The 21,178-nt window shown below is 43.1% G+C and overlaps 1 protein-coding gene across 1 annotated transcript in view; it reads right to left on the reverse strand.

Moving 5' to 3' along the window:
* Positions 1 to 8,035: 8,035 nt before the first annotated feature.
* Positions 8,036 to 21,178, reverse strand: part of LOC121877286 (neurofilament heavy polypeptide-like) — a 30,524-nt gene continuing 17,381 nt past the window's right edge. The window contains exons 2-5 of the mRNA XM_042382964.1: positions 14,125 to 14,519; positions 13,288 to 13,531; positions 8,591 to 8,730; positions 8,036 to 8,176 (exon numbers count right to left, since the gene is read on the reverse strand). Coding sequence (XP_042238898.1) covers positions 8,036 to 8,176; positions 8,591 to 8,730; positions 13,288 to 13,531; positions 14,125 to 14,519 — 920 coding nt within the window. The remainder of the gene's footprint in view (positions 8,177 to 8,590; positions 8,731 to 13,287; positions 13,532 to 14,124; positions 14,520 to 21,178) is intronic.

A 21,178-nucleotide genomic window follows, 5' to 3' on the forward strand; every position in this document is an offset into this window, starting at 1 on the left:
TGGTGATGGTGATAATAGTGGTGATGCTGGTAGTGGTGGTCGTGGAGATGGTGGTAGTGGTGATGGTGGTAGTGATGGTGGTGGTGGTGGTGGTGGTAATGGTAGTGGAGATGTAGTAGTGGTGGTGGTGGTGGTGATGGTGGTAGTGGTGGTGGTGATGTTCTCATAAAGTATAAAAAACATTAATTTTGTCAATTAAATTTCTTACTAATATACATACATACATACATACATACATACATACATACATACATACATACATACATACATACAAACATACATACATACATACATACATACATACATACATACATACATACATACATACATACATACATACATACATACATAATGGTTGCCCCTCGTGTAACGAGGATGGCAGGGCCATGGGCCACCTAGGCGTGAATTTGCTTAAGGTGTAGAAGCTGTCGCCAACACAACAACCACACCCTGAGTAAACGAGTTGCATGACCCAGTGTCAAGGAATAGTCCGAGAAGACCGGACAACTCCTAACTGCACTGGCTAACCATTACCCTGGAATAAGATCCGCAAATCGATTAACATCCAGGTCCCCAATTACTGCTGGGTAGACATACATACATATATACATACTTACATACATACATACGTACATACATACATACATACATACATACATACACACATACATACATACATACATACTGTACATGAACCATGGACAAAAAATTTAATAAATAAAAATGTGTTTCCAGCATTAAAGAAAAAATATGGTAATAATGGTAAAGTATTATTGCCGATGAAAGGACGCAGGATAATGCCTGGGGCTGGCAGCAGGTGCTTGGCCTCCTTCTATATTGGATTCTAAATTGAATTCCAATTAAGGTTATTAAACTGCCATGAACACAGGTGTATTGTTCACAACCTAAGGAGGACTCTTCTCCATAATGAAGTACAAAAATCGCAAAGTTCACGGTCAATTCCCTGTGTGATGAAGACTTTGCTGCCATCTGGACCATGTCTCTCACTAGTCCATCAGGTGAGGGTGTACAGTACAAGATGAGGGTGTATAGTACAAGGTGAGGGTGTACAGTACAAGGTGAGGTGTACAGTACAAGGTGAGGGTGTACAGAACAAGGTGAGGGTGTACACCACCAGACGAGGGTGTACACCACCAGACGAGGGTGTACACCACCACACGAGTCTTTGGTCTGTCGCACACAACTGATACAGAGAATACTGTCTAAGAGAGTGAAAGAGAGAGACAGAATAACCGATGAAGAGCAGCGCCAGACTGCAGTGAATATGAGAAAGTAAAATAGAAGTAGAAGGAAGGGAAGACAGAAGACAAAGAAGAAACGGGATCAAAGAAAAATGGAGGATGAAAAAGAAGGAAAATAAATGTGTGACGAAGGAGAAGAGAGGGAGGAGCAAAGACAAGGAAGAGTAAGCAGATCATTAAGAGGGGTACGGATTCTGAAAAAGGCTTGAAATGCACATCTTATCCGGTGTTGAATCTCTTCATCGATGTCTGCAGTGGTGGACAACTGGGCACCAAGATACTGAACTCCGAGTTCGTTGGGAAGAAAAAGAACAAATGCCGGTATTGTCGCTGACACCAACTGAAGGAGCATCGAGGCTACCATTGTCCATGAACAACTACGTTGGACTGGCCATGTTATCCGCATGGACGACAGTAGACTGCCACTTAACGAATGGTAAACGTGACACTGGCGGGCAACGGAAAATGTTTAAGGATAGTCTTAAGACAAACCTCAAAAAGTGCTAAATCGACCCCCCTCACATTGGGAGACAATCACTCCACACCGTAACGCTTGGAGGAGCAACACACGAGAAGGTGCCAATACTTTCAAGTTAGTTCGACTGCAGACCGAGGCAGACAAGCGCCAGTGCCGGAAAGACGCTGCTGCCGCCCCTCCCGGACTAGATGTAGCCCACCACACGTGAAACATCCGTATCGGCCCCTCGAGTCACCTCACAGCTCACCAGCATCTTTAATAATTCATATCATTGTACCATAACTGGATGTTCGTCATACTAAATTCCGAGTGACAGCAAATTATTATTAGTAGTAGTAGTAGTGAAGCCAGAGCACAATGAACGGTCAATGGAGGTGTTCGGTGGAAGTGAAGTAAAAATAACAAAGGAGGGCCAAAGACACCTGAGTGCGGTAATCGACACGAAGGACTTGAAGACCAAGTACGTAACGGGAAAGGTGAATGAGTGGGTTAGGGAAATCCAAGTTCTGTCTGAGATTGCTAACACAGAGCCACATGCGGCTTTTGTGGCATTCACCCATGAAGTCGAGTAACGCTGGAACTACCTGATGCGCACTATTCCTGATATCGAACCCCTCCTCCACCCTCTGGAAGAAGCTATCAGCATCAATTTCATTCCCAAATTAGTGAAAAACCCTCACTTAACCCCAGCAGGAAGATCACTCCTTGCACTACCACCGAGACTGGGAGGAATAGGATTGACCAATCCAGAGGAGATTGCTGCCACCGAACATCAAAACTCAGTTAAGCTCACGGCAGCCCTCACGGACCACATAATAGCTCAGAACACAAAAGGGGAGGTGGATACCAGTGAAGTAAACAAGATTCGAAGGTCCATTACGACAGAACGACAGCAGAGCCAAAGGGATAAGTTGCAGCAACTGTTGCTGCAAGTATCAGAGAATTTGAAAAAAAAATTAGCTATAGCGCAGGAGGTGGGCCCCTCGAACTGGTTAACTACGTTACCAATAAGGGCAAATGGTTTCAGTCTCAATAAACAAGAATTTACAGATGCCAATGCTCTTCCTATGACGCCGATCACGCCATGGTGTGCAAGAAAGGGGCTTCATATGCATGAGGCATGACGAAGTAAGGGATCTCACAGCAAACATGTTAAAGGAAATCTGCCTTGATGTCAGGGTAGAACCGACCCTCCTTCCATTGGACGGTGAGATTCTCCAACATAGAACTTCAAACACATCCAACGAAGCCGTGTTGACGTCAGTACTCGAGGATTCTGGACGCGGAGGCAGCGAGCCTTCTTCGACATCAGGATCTTTGATCCCATGGCCGCATGTCACCGTAACTAAGCTCTCGATGCTGCACACAGGAGGAACGAGAACGACAAGATAAGGGCATATGGGGAGAGAATTCAGAATGCTGATCAAGGCAGCTTCACTCCTCTAGTGTTCACAGCCTCTGGTGGGATGGGAGCAAGTGCAAGAAGCTTCTACTCCAGACTCGCGGAGGTGATATCCGAACAGAAGCAGCATCCCAGAAGTTATGTTACAGCCTGGATGAGATGTCGACTGTCCTTCTCTCTCCTTAGGTCGGCTTTGCTCTGCCTCAGGGGAACGAGAGCTTCGACCTCAAAGCCGACAACAGTTGCAGATATTGACAACGAGGTTACAGTCACTGAATGCCGCATAGATCTGCTGCTCAATATTAATGTAATATTAAGGTATTAAAATGGTGGCGAAGGAATGGCTATTGGGGGAGGCTGGAGGCCATTGTATTATTATTGTATTGTGTGGGTGAGGGGGAGAGGAGTCACATGAGAGAAGGGGTGGTGGGGGCTCAGTTTGTGTGTGAGGGTGAGGGGAGAAGGAGGAGGAGTCACATGATAGCAGGGGTAGTGGGGGCTGAGTTTGTGTGTGAGGGTGAGGGGAAAAGGAGGAGGAGTCACATGATAGCAGGGGTGGTGGGGGCTCAGTTTGTGTGTGAGGGTGATGGGAGAAGGAGGAGGAGTCACATGATAGCAGGGGTGATGGGGGCTCAACGTATGTGTGTGAGGCCATGAAGCTATAATGAATAATTAGGTTAAAAAGTTACCACTGCGACAGCTTCTCACACGGCCAGGTAAAAGAGCACCTCACCTTCAGGTAACCTCGTCAACACACACCCCACCTAACCTTCTTTACAAACATACCCATTGCAACAAGGAATCAAATTTGAAATACTTGATAATATAAAACAAAACAAACATTAATAATATATAACTAGATATTAATAAAATTACTAATAGGGTAACAAGTATCATTATGAATTTATTAAGACATTCTGTATATATTAGTAATCAACTAAACCGGACTTAGCCTAAATCGATTTGACGCTAATTATAAGTTAAGATCTCAGTAACTGCTAATTGAACTTTATATACTGTATAGGGTATATATCACATTTTATGTATATCTTAGCTCGCCTGTATTCTGAGAAAACTAAGGTATATTATTACCCGCCTAGTTTTGGTGTGTCAAGAGGACAGGTTACATACCCAATAGGGTGTGTCATACGGAGGCGAATTTTTTTTTTTGGAGTTTGAAAAATCGGGCCATGGTATTAATGATGTAGTTCTATGTGCAGAATCATGTGATATCTTCAGATTTGAAAAGTTTTCATTTTTTGCTAGGTAAATTTTAACTTGAAATCTTATGAAAATTCAGTGTTCCCACCCTTTTACCAACACCACTAAATAGCTTATTTAAAGTAAAGTAAATGTATCAGGTTAATTTATTAGGATGAAAATGATCCAGAATAGTGAAACAAATGATCTTGACACATTTATTAAATTTAATATTCCTTTAGAAAACAAAATCATCAAATACAAAAACCGGTTTTACTACTACGACCCGGTGTTGCTGCACACCATAGAGAACATGTCTTTCTTGCTTCTGTTTCTACTCATCACCTCCCTGCTGACCACCTGAGCTCGGATGTAGCCTTCCCTCCTCTCTGGCTGTACACGTGACTGCTGGCCTTGCTCACTTGCTGTACACAACGCTCTATACTCTGGGTGTGCGAGGGCCAGGCAGGGACATGCATGGGGTTGTCCAGGAAAGCTCTGACTTGAACATTGGTGAGGCTGCAGGTAAGAGGGGGCTCACTGCCAGCCTGGATGTTATCCAGATCTATGAGATCAGTGAGGGTCTTGGCACCTAGATTGACTTCAGGAGTCTTCCTGACCCTGAAGGAATCGTCACCAACTGATTCGTCATGCCCAGATCCTCTCATAAGTCTCATATCCCAGATCTTTTTGACTGCCACTCTTCTCTCCTCCTCATCCTTACTGCAGAGCATTGTCTGGAACTGCCTCGGGATGAGCATACCAGAAGATCTCCTCACAGTCTGCCCACAATCTGAACAACCTTCCTTGGCTGACTCTCAGGAGCTCAAGCTGGAAGAGAACATGCCTCGGACCTTCGGAGAACGATGACTTGACCTTGGTGTTGAACCAATTTGGCAAGTAGACACTCACGATGAATTGGACAATAAGTCTCAGGAAGCTGGTTTCCTTTCAGTTTATGATGAGCGACCCAAATTCTGCAGAACCTGAGAGCCGTTGTGAGCCACCTAGAATGTGAGACTGGACCTATCTGCAGGTAAGCAAGTCTATCAGGCATGACCCCAGTTTTGATGGCACTGCAAATCATGTAACCATAGTACTGGTCAGTACTCAGGTCGTCAATGACAGTATGTGCAAGCTCAACGAGTGGAGGGCCAACTGTGATTTTTTCAAAGCTCGGATTTATTTCTAACTCAGTGGCAGAGTCCAGCATCTTGCCAAGAGGACCAGACCATCTGTTGTTTGAAAGAGTCTTGCCATCCAGCTCCTGGATCAGATGTCTGAGTGGCAACTCGTTGGTGTGGAGGTCACAAACAATCCAGACCAGCTTCCTCCCAATCTTCCGCTCTATTCACTGTATGACCCCCCTTGCCACCCTGTGTTCGTGTTGGTGCTGTCCCCTCCAATGGCCTGCAGGGTCTGGTCTACGTTCCTCTCTCTGAGCCAGTTCACAATGTTATCTGCCACTATCTCAGCTGATTTTCTGATGTCATCTTTCTCTGGAGTGAAAAGCCACAAATACTTCCCTCCTGGTTCACTGCAGCAGGAGTAGTGTTCCTCCTTCACCATGGCAGGGAACAACTTGTCAGAATCTCCAACTTTCATGAACACTTTAGTGTCATCCCTTCTCCCATCAAAGAACAAACAAATTGATTCCATTTTCTCTTATCCCCTTATCAAACTCCTCTTCTAGGTTACTGACAAGTTTCTCTTGAGCTCTCCTTACTTTGTTATGATCTATCACCAGGTGAACATCATCAGGTGTTATCAAACCTCCGTCAATCCAGGCAGCTGTTGCTATCTCTGCAGTTTCTCTGAGACCAGTGTGGTGTCGCATGCTGGCCAGAGCTATGCTCGGGATATCTTTCCTATTTCGAATCTTATGCCTGGAAGGTTTGGGATCATTATTTTCTGGGTTAAGGACAAAGTCACCATTCTCCTGGTCAGCACTCGGATCAGCCATGGGGAAGTCATTAAACTCTGAATCAAGCAGGCTCCAATCATCACAGCCTTTTTTACCTCACCTGGGCACCTTCTCAAGTCTCTTTTCCTCGGCAACTCTTCTCCTATTCTGTCTCTCTGTGGCAGCCTCCTGTCTCTTGGACTCCGGAATATCTTGGCTAGAAATCATGAGAGCCCCTATACTGCCAGTCTTCTCTCTCTGTGCTTTGACAAATGCCAGTTCGATCACAGGAATCTTCAGTTCACGCTTGCAAATACAGGAGATGTGGGCCTCGGATTTACAGTCACGATCGCATCCAAACTCAGGACAGAGAACAATTGGACACTTGCAAGTAATTATGTCAAATAACTGGTCCAGTTGCTGGCAGCATCACTGCTACACAAGTTTTTCAAGAGAATATCTCTTGCCTTTTCCCCAACCTGGCTAGCACAGTCTCTCTCACTAATCTTCCTTCTGACATTATGACTGGAGGCTTGAACTGAGCATTTAGCCAGAGTCTTTTAATGCCAAGACAGCTTTGGTCATATCACTGGCAATGTCTTCGTTTGTGTAAGTTCTTTGGTTCTTTTCACTGATTGCCTGATTCCCAAAACACCGTATCCTCAAAGCATCTTCTCAGAAATATATAGGCAACTCAAACTTCGAGGAGCTCTCTCCAGACCCAAGATAGTGACTTCAGAGATAGCTGGATTTTGGTTCCTCGTCCTGACACAAGCAGCCATCGCAAATATTATCTAACCTACCAAATGCATCAGAATCTGGTGAAAAAAAATATTGTTAGTTGGGTTGTTAAAGAATGAAGTCAAGCAATGTTCACTATTTAGTACTTAATGTAATGCAATATGTACGTTAGATTTTCGATAAATTTCACGCTAAAATTTACCTAGCAAATGTTGCAAAATATTGAAACTGAAATTATTTTCTGTTTATATACACTAAAATCTACCAAAAAAGTGATGGGCCATTAGTTTTAGCTGATCTTCCCTCCTATGACACACCCTAATACCCAAGGCATCACAGTCGCGTTACAACTCGCTAATTTCTCTCAGTCCCTGTGACCTTCATCCTCTCCGTCTCTTGACCATAAAACAAGCTGCTACAGGTTTAAGACACGAGCAAATTAAGACTATTTCAACTCCCTTTGATATCTTACAACGAAAAGAGGTCTATTATCATCAAAGTTACAACACTACTTTAAGTAGGTCAATGTCAATATCTGTACTAGCTTAGTATGAAGTTCTTGGCATTATCTGTTGCTGAATTCTGGTGGATAAATACATAAACAGATGGAGAGATTCCATGAAGACCTTTATTTAGGCCAGTATATTCATTGAAAGTACTGTATAATTTCCTTTTCTGATGTCTTAAACAAAGTAAAAATAATATATATGGGCTTTTATTACAAATTTACCCACATATAACCAGAGTCACACTGACATATATGTTTTAATCTGATCAGGAAAGAATCATCTATAATTATATGAACCTCTGTCCTGTACGTCATTAACATTGATAACATCCTCAATGCCAAGGCTTGACTGAACTTATCAATTTAGCTAAAATCTAACTCCAATATTGTCTAGAAAGTTTTTAAAGAACACTGAACCAAATTAAAAGACCCTTAAGTGTAGGAAGAGAGGAGAAAACAACAAAGGGTGGATATAAAATGAGTGTTGAAGAAATGCTGGAGAAACTGGTAGGTGGTGGTGGAAGTGTTGGGGGAATTAATGTTAGAGAAGTTTTAGAGGAGTTGTGAACTGACGAAAAGGTTTGAGGGCGTTGTGGAAGCTTTGGATAAGATTTTGAAGCGCTATAGAGTATTGGAGAGTATTTGGAGGAAGCTTAGGAGAGCTGGAGAAGTACTGGGGAAGCTGGGGATTTTTGGAATATTTGAGTTATGCAATGTTGGAGAGGATTGGAGAGGCTAGTTACTGTTGGGGGGAGTATTGGCGGAGCTAGAGAGTACTGGAGAAGACTTCAAGGAAGCTAGGGAGCATTGGATAATTCCTAGGGGAGTTTGGTAGTATTGATGGAGTTGAGGACTGTTAGAGAAATACAGAGGAAGCTCCGGAAACAAGATTCATAGAGTGACTTTAAGTTCAGGATTATTTTGAGACGATATTGGAGGTAGTTAGAGTAAAAGAACCATGTCCCAAACACATTTTGGAGGAGCGTTGAAGGGTAAAAGAGAAAATACTGAAGTAATGTCGGAAATGGACAGACTCATTGTTGTAAAACTGCTGAAGATATTTTGTCAAGTGAAGAAGCAGTATTGAGAGGATTACTGGGTCATCTTTGACATATGTTGAAGCAATGTGGAAAGCCACCAAGGTAATGTTGATGGGTAAGGGTGAAAATATCTCGAGATTTGGGTCTGTATCAGGAAACAGTTGGAAGAGAAGGTCGGGTTTTTGCATGTTTGTTGCTGTGTGGAAGCAGTGCATGTGTGAATAAGTTGTATGCGTGCGTGTTATGCAATGCATACGCTATGTACGCACGTGTGTAGGTGGGTGCGTGCTTGCTTGGGCGCGTGCATGCAAGTAACATCTGTCTTACGCCTTTGATCAAATGGCTCCAAATATACAACCACGATGGCAAGTTGTAAGGCTCGAAGCACATGACATTAACTCCACGGGTACGTTACATCTCACTTCACTCTCACATAGTACTCGGGTGTAAAATTAAATTGATGAACTTCTCTGATGCCAAATTGAAAACTTCCTAACTTAGCCTAAAAAGTCAACAGTCCAGTTAGATGAAAACTTAAATTATCCCAGATTGTAATTTAATAGCAATTTCATGATTTGGTTATAATGGTGCGTAGACCATCAGAATTACACGAAGAGAGTGACAGACACAGCCACTATTAAACGTTGAATTCTCCACTTTCTGTGGTAATAATACAAGACTTGTTTAACACGAAATATTCAATCACAAGTATATTAACTTTTCCTCTCACTCCTGTCGCGAAATGTTCGAGACACAACATACACATACACTCTGGGCGGAATTACATGCTGCTTACATACACATTAAGCGAACGTGTTGTGTTGCATCGTCTGTTTGTTTGGACTACTTAAACACTCAATTGTAACTGTGTATGAAGCCCTTGCATTAATAATAAACACTAAACAGTCTATTAGCTGACTAATGCGCTTAACAAGGACTGCAATTTCCGGAGGGCTTACTTAGTGTTGCACAATACCCTGGGTACCACCACCAGCTTGTATCATCTTTATCTGGGTGAATTATTGTGACAGTAAAATAGAATACAGTACTCAGAGACGATCAGCACATAGTCTGGCTCTAACGGAAGACATAAGTGAGTGTTTGAGGTAATAAAGTTTAAGCTAAGCATAAAACAGATGTAAAAATATAGACGAAAATGTAAATAAATTTTAAATGAAGTTGGTGGAGATCTAACTATATGAAGAAGAAAATGTTAATATATGAATAAAATGTAAAAAAAATAGGAAAGTAAATGTAAAAATATGAAGAAGGTATGTAAAAAATATGAAGAAACGTAAAATGTGAAGAAAACGTAAACATATCGAAATAAAACTCAAATAATATCTAAATGAAATGAAAAAAAAATATCTAAAGAAAGTGTAAAAATGAGTAAAAGGGGAAATTACAAAGAGACCAGCAGTGGTATGGTATAACATGTCTACTTCCCCCAACCGAGCCCCACACAACATCTCAAAATATGCGCTCAGGGTTTTTTAGACCTTTGACTTCATATAATTCTTCAAAAGGACAATAATATTTACAAAAAACAAAGGAGTCTGGGTGTATTGAACCGAGATACAATCTCAAAGAGTTTTATATTAAGAGACCCGAATTTAAATGACATTTAAATGTACATTGTTCGCTAAAAAAAGAAAGGTGGAAGAATCCAGGGAATATAGTATATACTTTCCTTGAGAGATGAAATAACCTAACCTGAGCTGACCGAACCTAACCAAACCTAGCCTAACCAAACTTAACCTAACCTAATCTAACCTAACCTAACCTAAACTAATGATGAACTAACCTAACCTAATTTTACCCAACTAAACCAAACCTAAACTAACCTAACCTAAACTAACCTGACATTACCTAACCGACAAAAGTGTAATATGATAAAAACAACACTACATTCAAAGAGAAAAAATAACGATAATACAAGAATCAACAGAAAAAAAAATACACGGAAAAATAATAGGCACAAATAACTAAAGAGCAAGGAGTGGCGATCCCCAGGTGAGGTGGCTGTGAGTGGTGTTGGGAGAGAATACTGGATCAGTGCCTGGCTGGCAAATAACGTTTGGCAATATTACAGGAAGGTTTCGGGGGTGTTGTCATTGATGTCTGGCATTATCGTTGCCGTCATTTTCTACACACACACACACACACACACTACTACTACACTGCTGTCACTCGGAATCGAATATGACGATCATCCAGTTATAATACAATAATATTAGTTGTTAAAGATGTCACCTTCGTTGGTGAGCTTTGAAGTGACTGATGAGGCTGATACGGGACAGGTAGGGCCGTGCACAGATGTTGCTTGTATGAAGGACTACATCTAGTGCGGGAGGGGCGGCGGCAGCGTCTTTCCACCGCTGGCGCTTGTCTGCCTAGGTAGGTAGTTGGGCTAACTCAAAAGCATTGACACCTTCTCGTGTGGTGCTCTTCCAAGCGTTACGGTGTGGAGTACAGTAATCGTCTCCCAGGTGAGGGGTCGTATTTGGCACTTTATCAGGTTTGTCTTAAGACTATCCATATATCTTTTCCATTGCCCGCCAGCGATACTTTTACCATACGTTAGGTGACTATACAGTAGCTGCTTTGGGCTTTGGTAGTCTACTGTCGTCCATGCAAGTAACATGGCCAGTCTAACTTAATTGTTCATGTACAGTATTATGGTAGCCTCGATGCTTCTATAGCTGGTGTCCAAGACAATACTGACATTTGTTCTTTCGTCTTCCCAGCGAATTCGGAGGATGGAACGTAGACTAAGTTGATGAAACTTTTCAAGTGCCTCGTTATTATATATCATATTTGTATCACTTGTGTTACTTGTATATTATTTGTCAATTAAGCGATCCATTCCCCAATTATGTAACTGTATATCTTTAGCCTTCTGGCTGCCATGCTCTTTCAATAAACCTTTAATTATTTTTGTTAATTATTATTATTATTACACACACTTAATGTAGATCCTTGACTATTTCAGATCTTAGCCAAGTTCAACCCGCCACCTCCTACACATTCTTGCTTCAGACCTGGGTGAGAGTTGTCGTCACGCAGTGGGGGGAGGGACGATGAGGACGAGGGGGGACAAGGAAGAAATAGGAGGGGGAGGAGGAGGAGGAGGAGGAGGAGGAGGAGGAGGAGGAGGAGGAGGAGGAGGAGGGAGAAAGGAGGTTTCACTAAACATATTAACATACATATCATGCCTCGCCTGATATCACAGGAGAAGAAATGACTTTTTTCCTGGCGTAATCTGACTCTCATCTGGGGAATGGTGTAAGATAACATGTCATCTGGGGCATGGTGTAAGATATCACGTCATCTGGGGGCATGATGTAAGGTAACATGTCATCTGGCGGCATGGTGTAAGATATCACGTCATCTGGGGGCATAGTGTAATATATAACATGTCATCTGGGGACATGGAGTGGGATATCATGTTATTTGGGGTATGCTGTAGGATATGCCATCTAGGGGGTATGGTATAGGATATCTGGACATCTGGGCCTGCCACAAATTATAAGGTCACATGTGAGAAATTTAAGATAGAACGTTACAATTACTATACTCTAATGTAACAAGTACTTTGGGCTATTTGCACGATAACCAAACACCTGACACATGATGCTATCTAAATAACCGGTAACCCGAGCCATGATACTTCTGTAGCTAGATAACTGATAATCCGCATAGTCCAGAATGACGTAGGAATTTGTAACATATCAATTTTCTTTAAGACGATATTACTGAATAAACCTACGAGGAATCGAAGAAGGAATATGTAAACAGATACGGAAATGTAAACAAACGGATTGTGTAAACAGGCGGACTATGTCAAAAAATATGGGAATGTAAACAAAGATGAAATATGTAAACAAATATGCAATCGTAAACGGACAGAAAATGTAAACAGGCGGAATATATTTGAGATAACTGAAGTATCAACTAAGCATCGTGATGATTTTGGTTGTGGGAGTCTTATTGTGTTGTGTTGTGTTGTGGGAGCCTTACTGTGTTGTGTTGTGTTGTGGGAGTCTTACTGTGTTGAGCTGTGGGAGTCTTATTGTGTTGTGTTGTGTTGTGGGAGTCTTATTGTGTTGTGTTGTGTTGTGGGAGTCTTACTGTGTTGTGTTGTGTTGTGGGAGCCTTACTGCATTATGATACTGTGGGAATCTTACTGTGTTGTGTTGTGGGAGTCTTACTGTGTTGAGCTGTGGGAGTCTTACTGCGCTGTGCTGTGGGAGTCTTACTGTGTTGTGTTGTGTTGTGGGAGTCTTACTGTGTTGTGTTGTGTTGTAGAGTCTTACTGTGTTGTGTTGTGTGTGTGGGAGTCTTACTGTATGTTGTGTTGTGGGGTCTTAGTGTGTTGTGTTGTGTTGTAGAGTCTTACTGTGTTGTGTTGTGTTGTGGAGTCTTACTGTGTTGTGTTGTGGAAGCCTTACTGTGTTGTGTTGTGTTGTGGGAGTTTTACTGTGTTGTGTTGTGTTGTGGGAGTCTTACTGTGTTGTGTTGTGTTGTGGGAGTCTTACTGTGTTGTGTTGTGTTGTGGGAGTTTTACTGTGTTGTGTTGTGTTGTGGGAGTCTTAGTGTGTTGTGTTGTGTTGTGGGAGTCTTACTGTGTTGTGTTGTGTTGTGGAAGCCTTACTGCATTATGATACTGTTGGAGTCTTACTTTGTTATGTTGTGGAAGTCTTACTGTGTTGTACTGTGGGAGTCTTACTGCGTTGTGCTGTGGGAGTCTTACTTTGTTGAGCTGTGGGAGTCTTACTGTGTTGTGCTGTGGGAGTCTTACTGTGTCGAGCTGTGGGAGTCTTGCTGTGTTGTGCTGTGGGAGTCTTACTGCGTTGTGCTGTGGGAGTCTTACTTTGTTGAGCTGTGGGAGTCTTACTGTGTTGTGCTGTGGGAGTCTTACTGTGTCTTACTGTGTCTTGCTGTGTTGTGCTGTGGAGTCTTACTGTTTGTGCTGTGGGAGTCTTACTGTGTTTGTGCTGTGGGGAGTCTTACTGTGTCGTGCTGTGGGAGTCTTGCTGTGTTGTGCTGTGGGAGTCTTACTGTGTTGTGCTGTGGGAGTCTTACTGTGTTGTGCTGTGGGAGTCTTACTTTGTTGAGCTGTGGGAGTCTTACTGTGTTGTGCTGTGGGAGTCTTACTGTGTCGAGGCTGTGGGAGTCTTGCTGTGTTGTGCTGTGGGAGTCTTACTGTTTTGTGCTGTGGGAGTCTTACTGTGTTGTGCTGTGGGAGTCTTCTGTGTCAGGTGGGGAGTCTTGCTGTGTTGTGCTGTGGAGTCTTACTGTGTTGTGCTGTGGAGTCTTACTGTGTTGTGCTGTGGGAGTCTTACTGTGTTGTGCTGTGGGATTCTTAGTGTGTTGTGCTGTGTCTTATGTGTTTTGTGCTGTGGGAGTCTTACTGTTTTGTGCTGCTGTTTGTGCTGTGGGAGTCTTACTTTTTGTGCTGTAGGGTTTTATTGTGTTGTGGTGTGGGAGTCTTACTGTGTTGTGCTGTGGGAGTCTTACTGTGTTGTGCTGTGAACTCTTACTGTGTTGTGCTGTGGGAGTCTTACTGTGTTGTGCTGTGGAGTCTTACTGTGTCGGCTGTGGGAGTCTTGCTGTGTTGTGCTGTGGGAGTCTTACTGCGTTGTGCTGTGGGAGTCTTACTTTGTTGAGCTGTGGGAGTCTTACTGTGTTGTTGTGCTGTGGGAGTCTTACTTTGTTGAGCTGTGGGAGTCTTACTGTGTTGTGCTGTGGGAGTCTTACTGTGTCGAGCTGTGGGAGTCTTGCTGTGTTGTGCTGTGGGAGTCTTACTGTTTTGTGCTGTGGGAGTCTTACTGTGTTGTGCTGTGGGAGTCTTACTTTTTTGTGCTGTAGGAGTCTTACTGTGTTGTGCCGTGGGAGTCTTACTGTTTTGTGCTGTGGGAGTCTTACTGTTTTGTGCTGTGGGAGTCTTACTGTGTTGTGCTGTGGGAGTCTTACTGTGTTGCGCTGTGGCGGTAGAAGTCTTAACTAGCCACAGAAATCACGACACGAACGAAAACAATAACGTAAGATTATATCCAGACAAACAACATTCTATATCAGACATGTGTGTTTGTGAGGAGAAATAAACCTCGCCTAGTCGTAGTAAACACACTGGCACACATCAAAGAAACCCGGATAGCGGAGACCTTGACTTCTGAATCCCGGAATCAATAAGAAATACATTAACACGGTGTGTCTGTTCCTTGAGACGTTTGAAGATATATAAGAAAGATATACCCCGTTGCTTGGTTGACTAATTGTAAGGAGTGACTGATAGAGAAGAGAACATACTAGCATTAAAAACAATTCTACAATGTTTCAACTTCACCTCTATCTCTGTTGCTTTCTTCACTCCCTCCAGGAGTTAAGGAGTGGACATCTGCAACACCTTCCTCCTTCCAACAAAGTTTTAAGCTTCTGACCATCACCACTCCTTTAAGTGTTAAAAGATTCCAATATCGCCACTTGAAACACTCTTAAGAATTTATATCCTACGCTGGCTATCAGACGCGCACAGGCTGCCGATACTTTAATATTTACACTCAATAAGCAATCAAAGGGTTAAGTCAAGTTTACTGTTTCTAACGACATTGGAAAATATAAAACCCGGGCTGACACTTTCTTGAGCAGAAGGAAACACACTAACTTACGCCACTGAGCTTAAGTAAATGACTTACATGGACGACTGTGCAAAGTCGTAGCCTGGTCCCGACTTACACTCACGATTTACATAAAGTCATAGCCAGGAACTGACTCTCAGAGACGTAGCCAGACACTGACTCTCAGAGACGTAGCCAGACACTGACTCTCAGAGACGTAGCCAGACACTGACTCACAGGACCGTGCTACGTGACGAACATGAGAATACACACGAGACATGAACAGACTGACCAGCGGGGACGAAAACACCCGATTTACAACCAAAATGTGAACTCATAGGAACGACCTTATATAAGTTGTGATCAGCCCTCAGTGTTATTCTCTTGCTCCTACTCACTCAGTGCAGACACAAGGAGGACTGAGGCACAATGTACGGTCTAGATAACTGACAAAATATGCAAAGGAAAACACTCCTGGGAAATGTATCTGTTTTACGAGAGGTGAGACGGGACAGGAGGCAGTGTTCGGGAGAAAACTGCACTGTGAACGCCTTGCACATTAATGCCTTGGCTTATTGACTATTAAGAAGGTTGGGATTCAAACTTGTAGGAAGGCAAAAAGACAGTCATGCAGACACACAGAAAGACAGAGAGACAGACAGGCAGACAGAGAGAGAGAGAGAGAGAGAGAGACAGAGGGAGAGAAATTACGGCAGAGTGACAGAAGTTTGCAGATAGGTAGACAAGTAAACAAGAAGACAGAACAAACAGAAAGACAAGTAAAGCGGCAAACAAACCATTTGACAACAGGCTGACAGATAGACAAACTGGGAAAAACAAACAGGAAGACAGGGCAGACAGGCGGATTCACAGACAGTGAGCCAAGCCTGTCTCTGGCCGAGGACTCAGTGTACATCGACATTCACCAGCACCAAGGCACTCCACAACCCTCCCTGTTTACCCCTGAGTCAGCTTCAATATTTTCTGATTTTCGCATCAATCGATAGCTAACCACTTCCCGCCTCCCAACACCCCGCCGTCAACTCACCACTACCCCCAATCCCTCCCTTCACCCACCACTATCCCCTTCCTTACTTCACACTACACCACTACCCTTCCTATCCATCCTCCTCATTTTCCTTCGTCTCTTCCTGTCCTTCCCTTCCACCTTACCTCCTGACTCCTCATCTTCCTTCCCTTCCTACCTCCCTTTCCCTCCTCTCAACCTACTTTCTCCTCCTTCCCATCTGCCTCCCTCTCTCTTCCTGCTCCACCTTAACTTATCCCTCTCGCGCTTTTCCGTTTCTCTTCTTCTCCCTTCCTCACCTATCTTCATTCCTTCTCTCCTTCATTATTTCACCTGTCTTATCCCCCTATCCATTACTCTTCCGCCTTCTTTCCTTTCTCCTCTCTCCCCTCTTCCTCTCATTTTCATCTCCCTTCTCCCGCCCCCGTCTCTCCTCTCTTCCTCACTCTTCCCTCTCCCTCACTCTCTTCTCTTTTCCTCGCTCTTTCCCCTCTTCTACCCTCTCGCCGTCTCCTCTCTCCTCCCTTCCCCTGCTTCTTCTGGCCCCGGAGGGCAGGTGGGCGGGCAGGGGGAGTGAGGTGTAATAAGCAGAGTGTCGCAGCGAGGCACCACGCGCCCGTAACTTTAATCTCCCACGGTATTGTTGCTAAAATTGATGCATGGCTGATGAGCTGCCCTGTTGGGGTATAGGGAGGAAGGATAGGGATAAAGGAAGGAGAGGATGGGGTGGAGAGAGGGAGGGATGGGGAGAGATAGGGATGAGGAGAGAGATGGATAGGGGAGAGAGGAATATGGGAGAGGGGAGGCTTACGGGAGGTACGGGGAATATTGGAGGTCTCGGGGAAGGGTGGGGAAGACAGGAGGCGTAGGACACAGATGGAGAAGAGGGGAGGCCTGAGCAATGGAGAAAGAGGTGAAAGGAAACGTAAAGAAGGGTTGGGGAGGGGCGCGGGAGAGGGAGAGGTGGGGAATAGCTAGGTATGTGTGAGGGGTCAGTGGTGAATGAGGTGATGAAAAGGTTGAAAGGGGTGGGGGGAGTTACCATAGTGTAGAGAAGTGAGGGAGGAGAATGAGGTCAGTGTTTTTTTTGTGTGTGTTTTATATACTTTGTGACGGACCAGGGGAGGTTTAAATGTCAGTGTGTCAAATCGAGGGCAATACTGTATAACTGATACTTGACCTATATTGAAACTACACTTGCTTACCACACCAGGGATAAGATCAAATGGGAACCTATAATTTAGCTGTCTGGTAAAGAGATGGGTATATACTCTACACTGTATACTTTGAGTTTTAGGTTGTAAGGGGTTGCAGAAACGTGACAGGTATTAAAATTCTATAATCTAAAAGTCCAAGGAATGGAGGAGGGGAATGATGAAGAAGTTCGAGAAATAGAACTTGCAAGAAAAAAAGTGACCTAGTAATGAATAAATTGTGTTGCAACTGGTAGAGATGATGGCACTTACTACAAAAGTACACTGGCAGTGGAAATATTGGTGAAAAAAAAATATATGGATTGACAAGAAGGCAGGTAAGGTTATGGACGGACACCTCGTACGTTTGAGTTTTGTCTAAGAGTGATAAGGGGAACTGTGTAGAACCATCCCACAACTGAAAACAATGTACTATGTGAGGGTGGACGCGTCTGTTGCTAAGGACAGTAAATTGTATAGAATTATGAAAGAGTTTGCCACATGAAGCTAAATTATTAGTACCTATACCTTTTTGTAATGTTAAGTGATGCGAGTCCGTGTAAGTTTTTCAAGTAGAGCAAGACCAAGGATAGGAACATTGGTCTATGATGTAAAAAGATGTTAGCGAATGAAAGTTATGACTGGATATTTACTTGGTGAGCGACATTAAGAAAATACTCCACTGTGTCATGTACTCCAGTAATGTTCACCGTGTAGGATGAATGGAAATGTCACTGACATGAAGTAAAAACGAGAATAGGAGGAATGACTAAGCCCCGAGGAACTCTGGCATCTATGGAAAAAGACTATGTTTATTGTTCTAAATTGATTGAATATGGCGGATCGAGAAAGGGAGATCTAGGATATTTAAGACCAAAATATGGAAGTTAGGCAATTAAGAATGTAATGCCAAACCTTGCCGAAAGGTTTGAATATATAAAGGACAACGAGTTAAAATCATCCGTCAAAGTTGTGAAGAGTGCAGTCAAAGCTATGAACAATACAAGAGAACGCAGGTCTCTAATGAAATGGCTGGACTGAAAACCATGCTCGGTGTCGGTGGTGGTGTTTGTCGAGGCGTTTGAGTAGTTGATTATAACAAATGTCAAAACTTTTCGAGAACATTTTTGATGAGACTTCGTGAGTTAGAGAGAGTGGAAGGATTACCTCTTTGTGGAATTAGAAGGACATTAGCTGATTATCAAGACAAGTTAACATTATGGGAAGAGTAAGAGGAAGTTAAAAAGCTTTAGAGAGGACAAGAGTAAATTCGAATACACAGTTTCTGATAATGAGAATTGGGATACCATCATTATTTGAGACACTGTTTGAGTCTAGAATGGAAAGAACAGAAAACTCTTGACGGGTTCAAAATTTATGTACTGTGGTTACATGGGATGGGGAGACTTTGGTGCTGGTACTCGAGGAACGTTCTTACTAGGATAAATTATTACTGTATTGTACTTAAAACCTGGAACCTGGAACCTGAAACCTGGAAGACTGACTTTATCTTAAGCTGTGATGGATGTTCGATTAATAAACTGGGCGGATGAAAAAGGAGTATAGTTGAGTTAGAAAAAGTGACGCAATAAAGATCTTTTAATGTCTAGTAAAAAACAGCCATTTGAGAATTGGAAAGCAAGGGGCTGTGTTTTGGATGGGAGAAAAATCTGTTTGCTCTGCTAAAGGTGTTTTATCTTGTTATATGCAATAATAAATGGGCTATAAGTGTTTAAAATCTGTTGACGTTTCCATTGTCTGTAAGAAAGTGTTTGGGTTTAGTTACCGTTGGTTAGGAGAGGCTGAGCCAGGTTGGTCATCCAAGTTTCTTTTGTAATTGGAGAGTAGGGAGTAGAGACTTCCATGCCAAGGTGAAAAGTTTGTAAAATGTTGTCAGAGAAGTGGGTCGATCCATATTGAACTTTCAGGTGGAGTGGGAGTAAAATTTCCACAAACCATCCTAGTCAACTCTGCCATAGTGACATATACTGTAGCGTTTGTCTGAGACGGGGAAGAAAGAGTGACATGCAGAAACAAGACATTGTTCCTTAGGTGATATTGGGGAAGATACAATACTAGTGTAGTGGGGGGGGGAGGGTTTGTTTGGATATAGAGAACAAGTGGACAGAGAGAGAGAGAGAGAGAGTTAGAGAGGGAGTAGGTGGCGAGATAAAGAAGAGGGGGGGGGTGAGTGAGAAAAAAATGAGGGAGTGGAGAAGGAGAGAGGGTAGCGAGAGAGAATGAGTGGTGAAAGAGAATGTTTGGCGAGAGAGAGCGACTGGTGAATGGGAGAGTGAGTCGTGAAAGAGAATGAGTGGTGAGGAAGAGAAAGTGAGTGGTGAGAGAGTGGCGAGAGAGAGAGAGTGAATTGTTAGAGAGAATGAGTAGCGAGGAAGAGAGTGAGTGGTAAGAGAGAGAGAATGAGTGGTGAGAAAGAGTGGTGAGAGAAAGTGAGTGGTGAGAGAGAGGGTGAGTGGTGAGAGAAAATGAGTGGTGAGGAAGAGAAAGTGAGTGGTAAGAGAGAGTTGGCGAGATAGTGGTAAGAGTGAGTGATGAGAGAGTGGTGAGAGGGAGTGAGTGGTGAGAGAGAGAGAGTGAGTGGTGAGGGTGAGTGGCGAGAGAGTGGTGAGAGGGAGTGGTGTCAGAGAGAGTGAGTGGTGACAAAGAGAGTGGCGAGTTGTTGAGTGAGTGGTGTGAGAGAGAGTGGTAAGAGAGAGAGATAAAGTGGCGAGAGAGAGGAAATAAAAGATAAATAGGAAAATCGAAAAAAAACATCACTCTCCACCATTGTGTAAACACGTCCTTCACCATGATTTAGTCACCTAATTTACATATATAAATTACTAGTATATACAGTGACCTAAAAAAGAATTTGATAACTGCAAGGGTATAAGTCCGTGTTGGCCTATATTTGTTGTTCTCTGTGTTAACACGTATAAAATCCTCTTACATGCATTAAATAGTTACAATTTCATGGAAATCTCTCACTCAGGTTTTTTTCCGAAAGGGAGAGATATATCCATGTTTGAGTTTTTATCGCTTGCATTCAATGTTTCGTTTCTGCATATTTTTAGGCCGTTCTTTACATGTCGCGTCGCCCGCAACTACTGGTAGTAATCCTGTCTGTTTTCATGTCTGATGGGCCCCAGTCCTAATAGGCCCGAACCGAACTTAACCGTTGAGGTCTATTAGGATTGGGCATATAAACTAGGGCTTATGATGAGGGGGGGGGGCATATGATGACTGGGATCTATAATGACTGGGGCCTACGAGGACTTGGGCCTATGAGGACTGGGCCTATGAGGACTGGGCCTATGAGGACTGGGGTCCATTCATTTTGTCAACGACTAACATCAAGTGTGATAATAGTAGTTTGCCTTTTTTCTCCGCCTGTGAGAGCTGGTGTGGTCTGTCTAACTTGCCTTAGAAGGAATTTTTTTGTCCTGTTACCATATTAAGATAGTACTGAACCTGGACCTGCTCCTGGACCTGGACCTGCTCCTGGACCTCTTATATATTTGGTGAATATCTTGACTGAACGGATTATAATGTCAATTATTACATAAGTTATTGTGTCGTTTCTAGAAAAGTGAACGTAAAAATAAATTCCTTCACGTATAATGTTGTAATGTTACTCCGGAGTGACTATTTAAATTCGCAATTACGTCGAGGAAGTAATTCTAAAAAAAAAAAATTATATATATATATATATGCAAGTAAATCACTGTAGGTGCGCGTGATCTAGGTATATGCTGATAACCACAAGGAAAGAAGAAAACACGAAGTTCCCAAGCGCTTTCGTGT

This window comes from Homarus americanus, unplaced genomic scaffold, assembly GCF_018991925.1.
Source record: "Homarus americanus isolate GMGI-L3 unplaced genomic scaffold, GMGI_Hamer_2.0 scaffold367, whole genome shotgun sequence".
Classification (NCBI taxonomy): Eukaryota; Metazoa; Arthropoda; class Malacostraca; order Decapoda; family Nephropidae; genus Homarus; species Homarus americanus.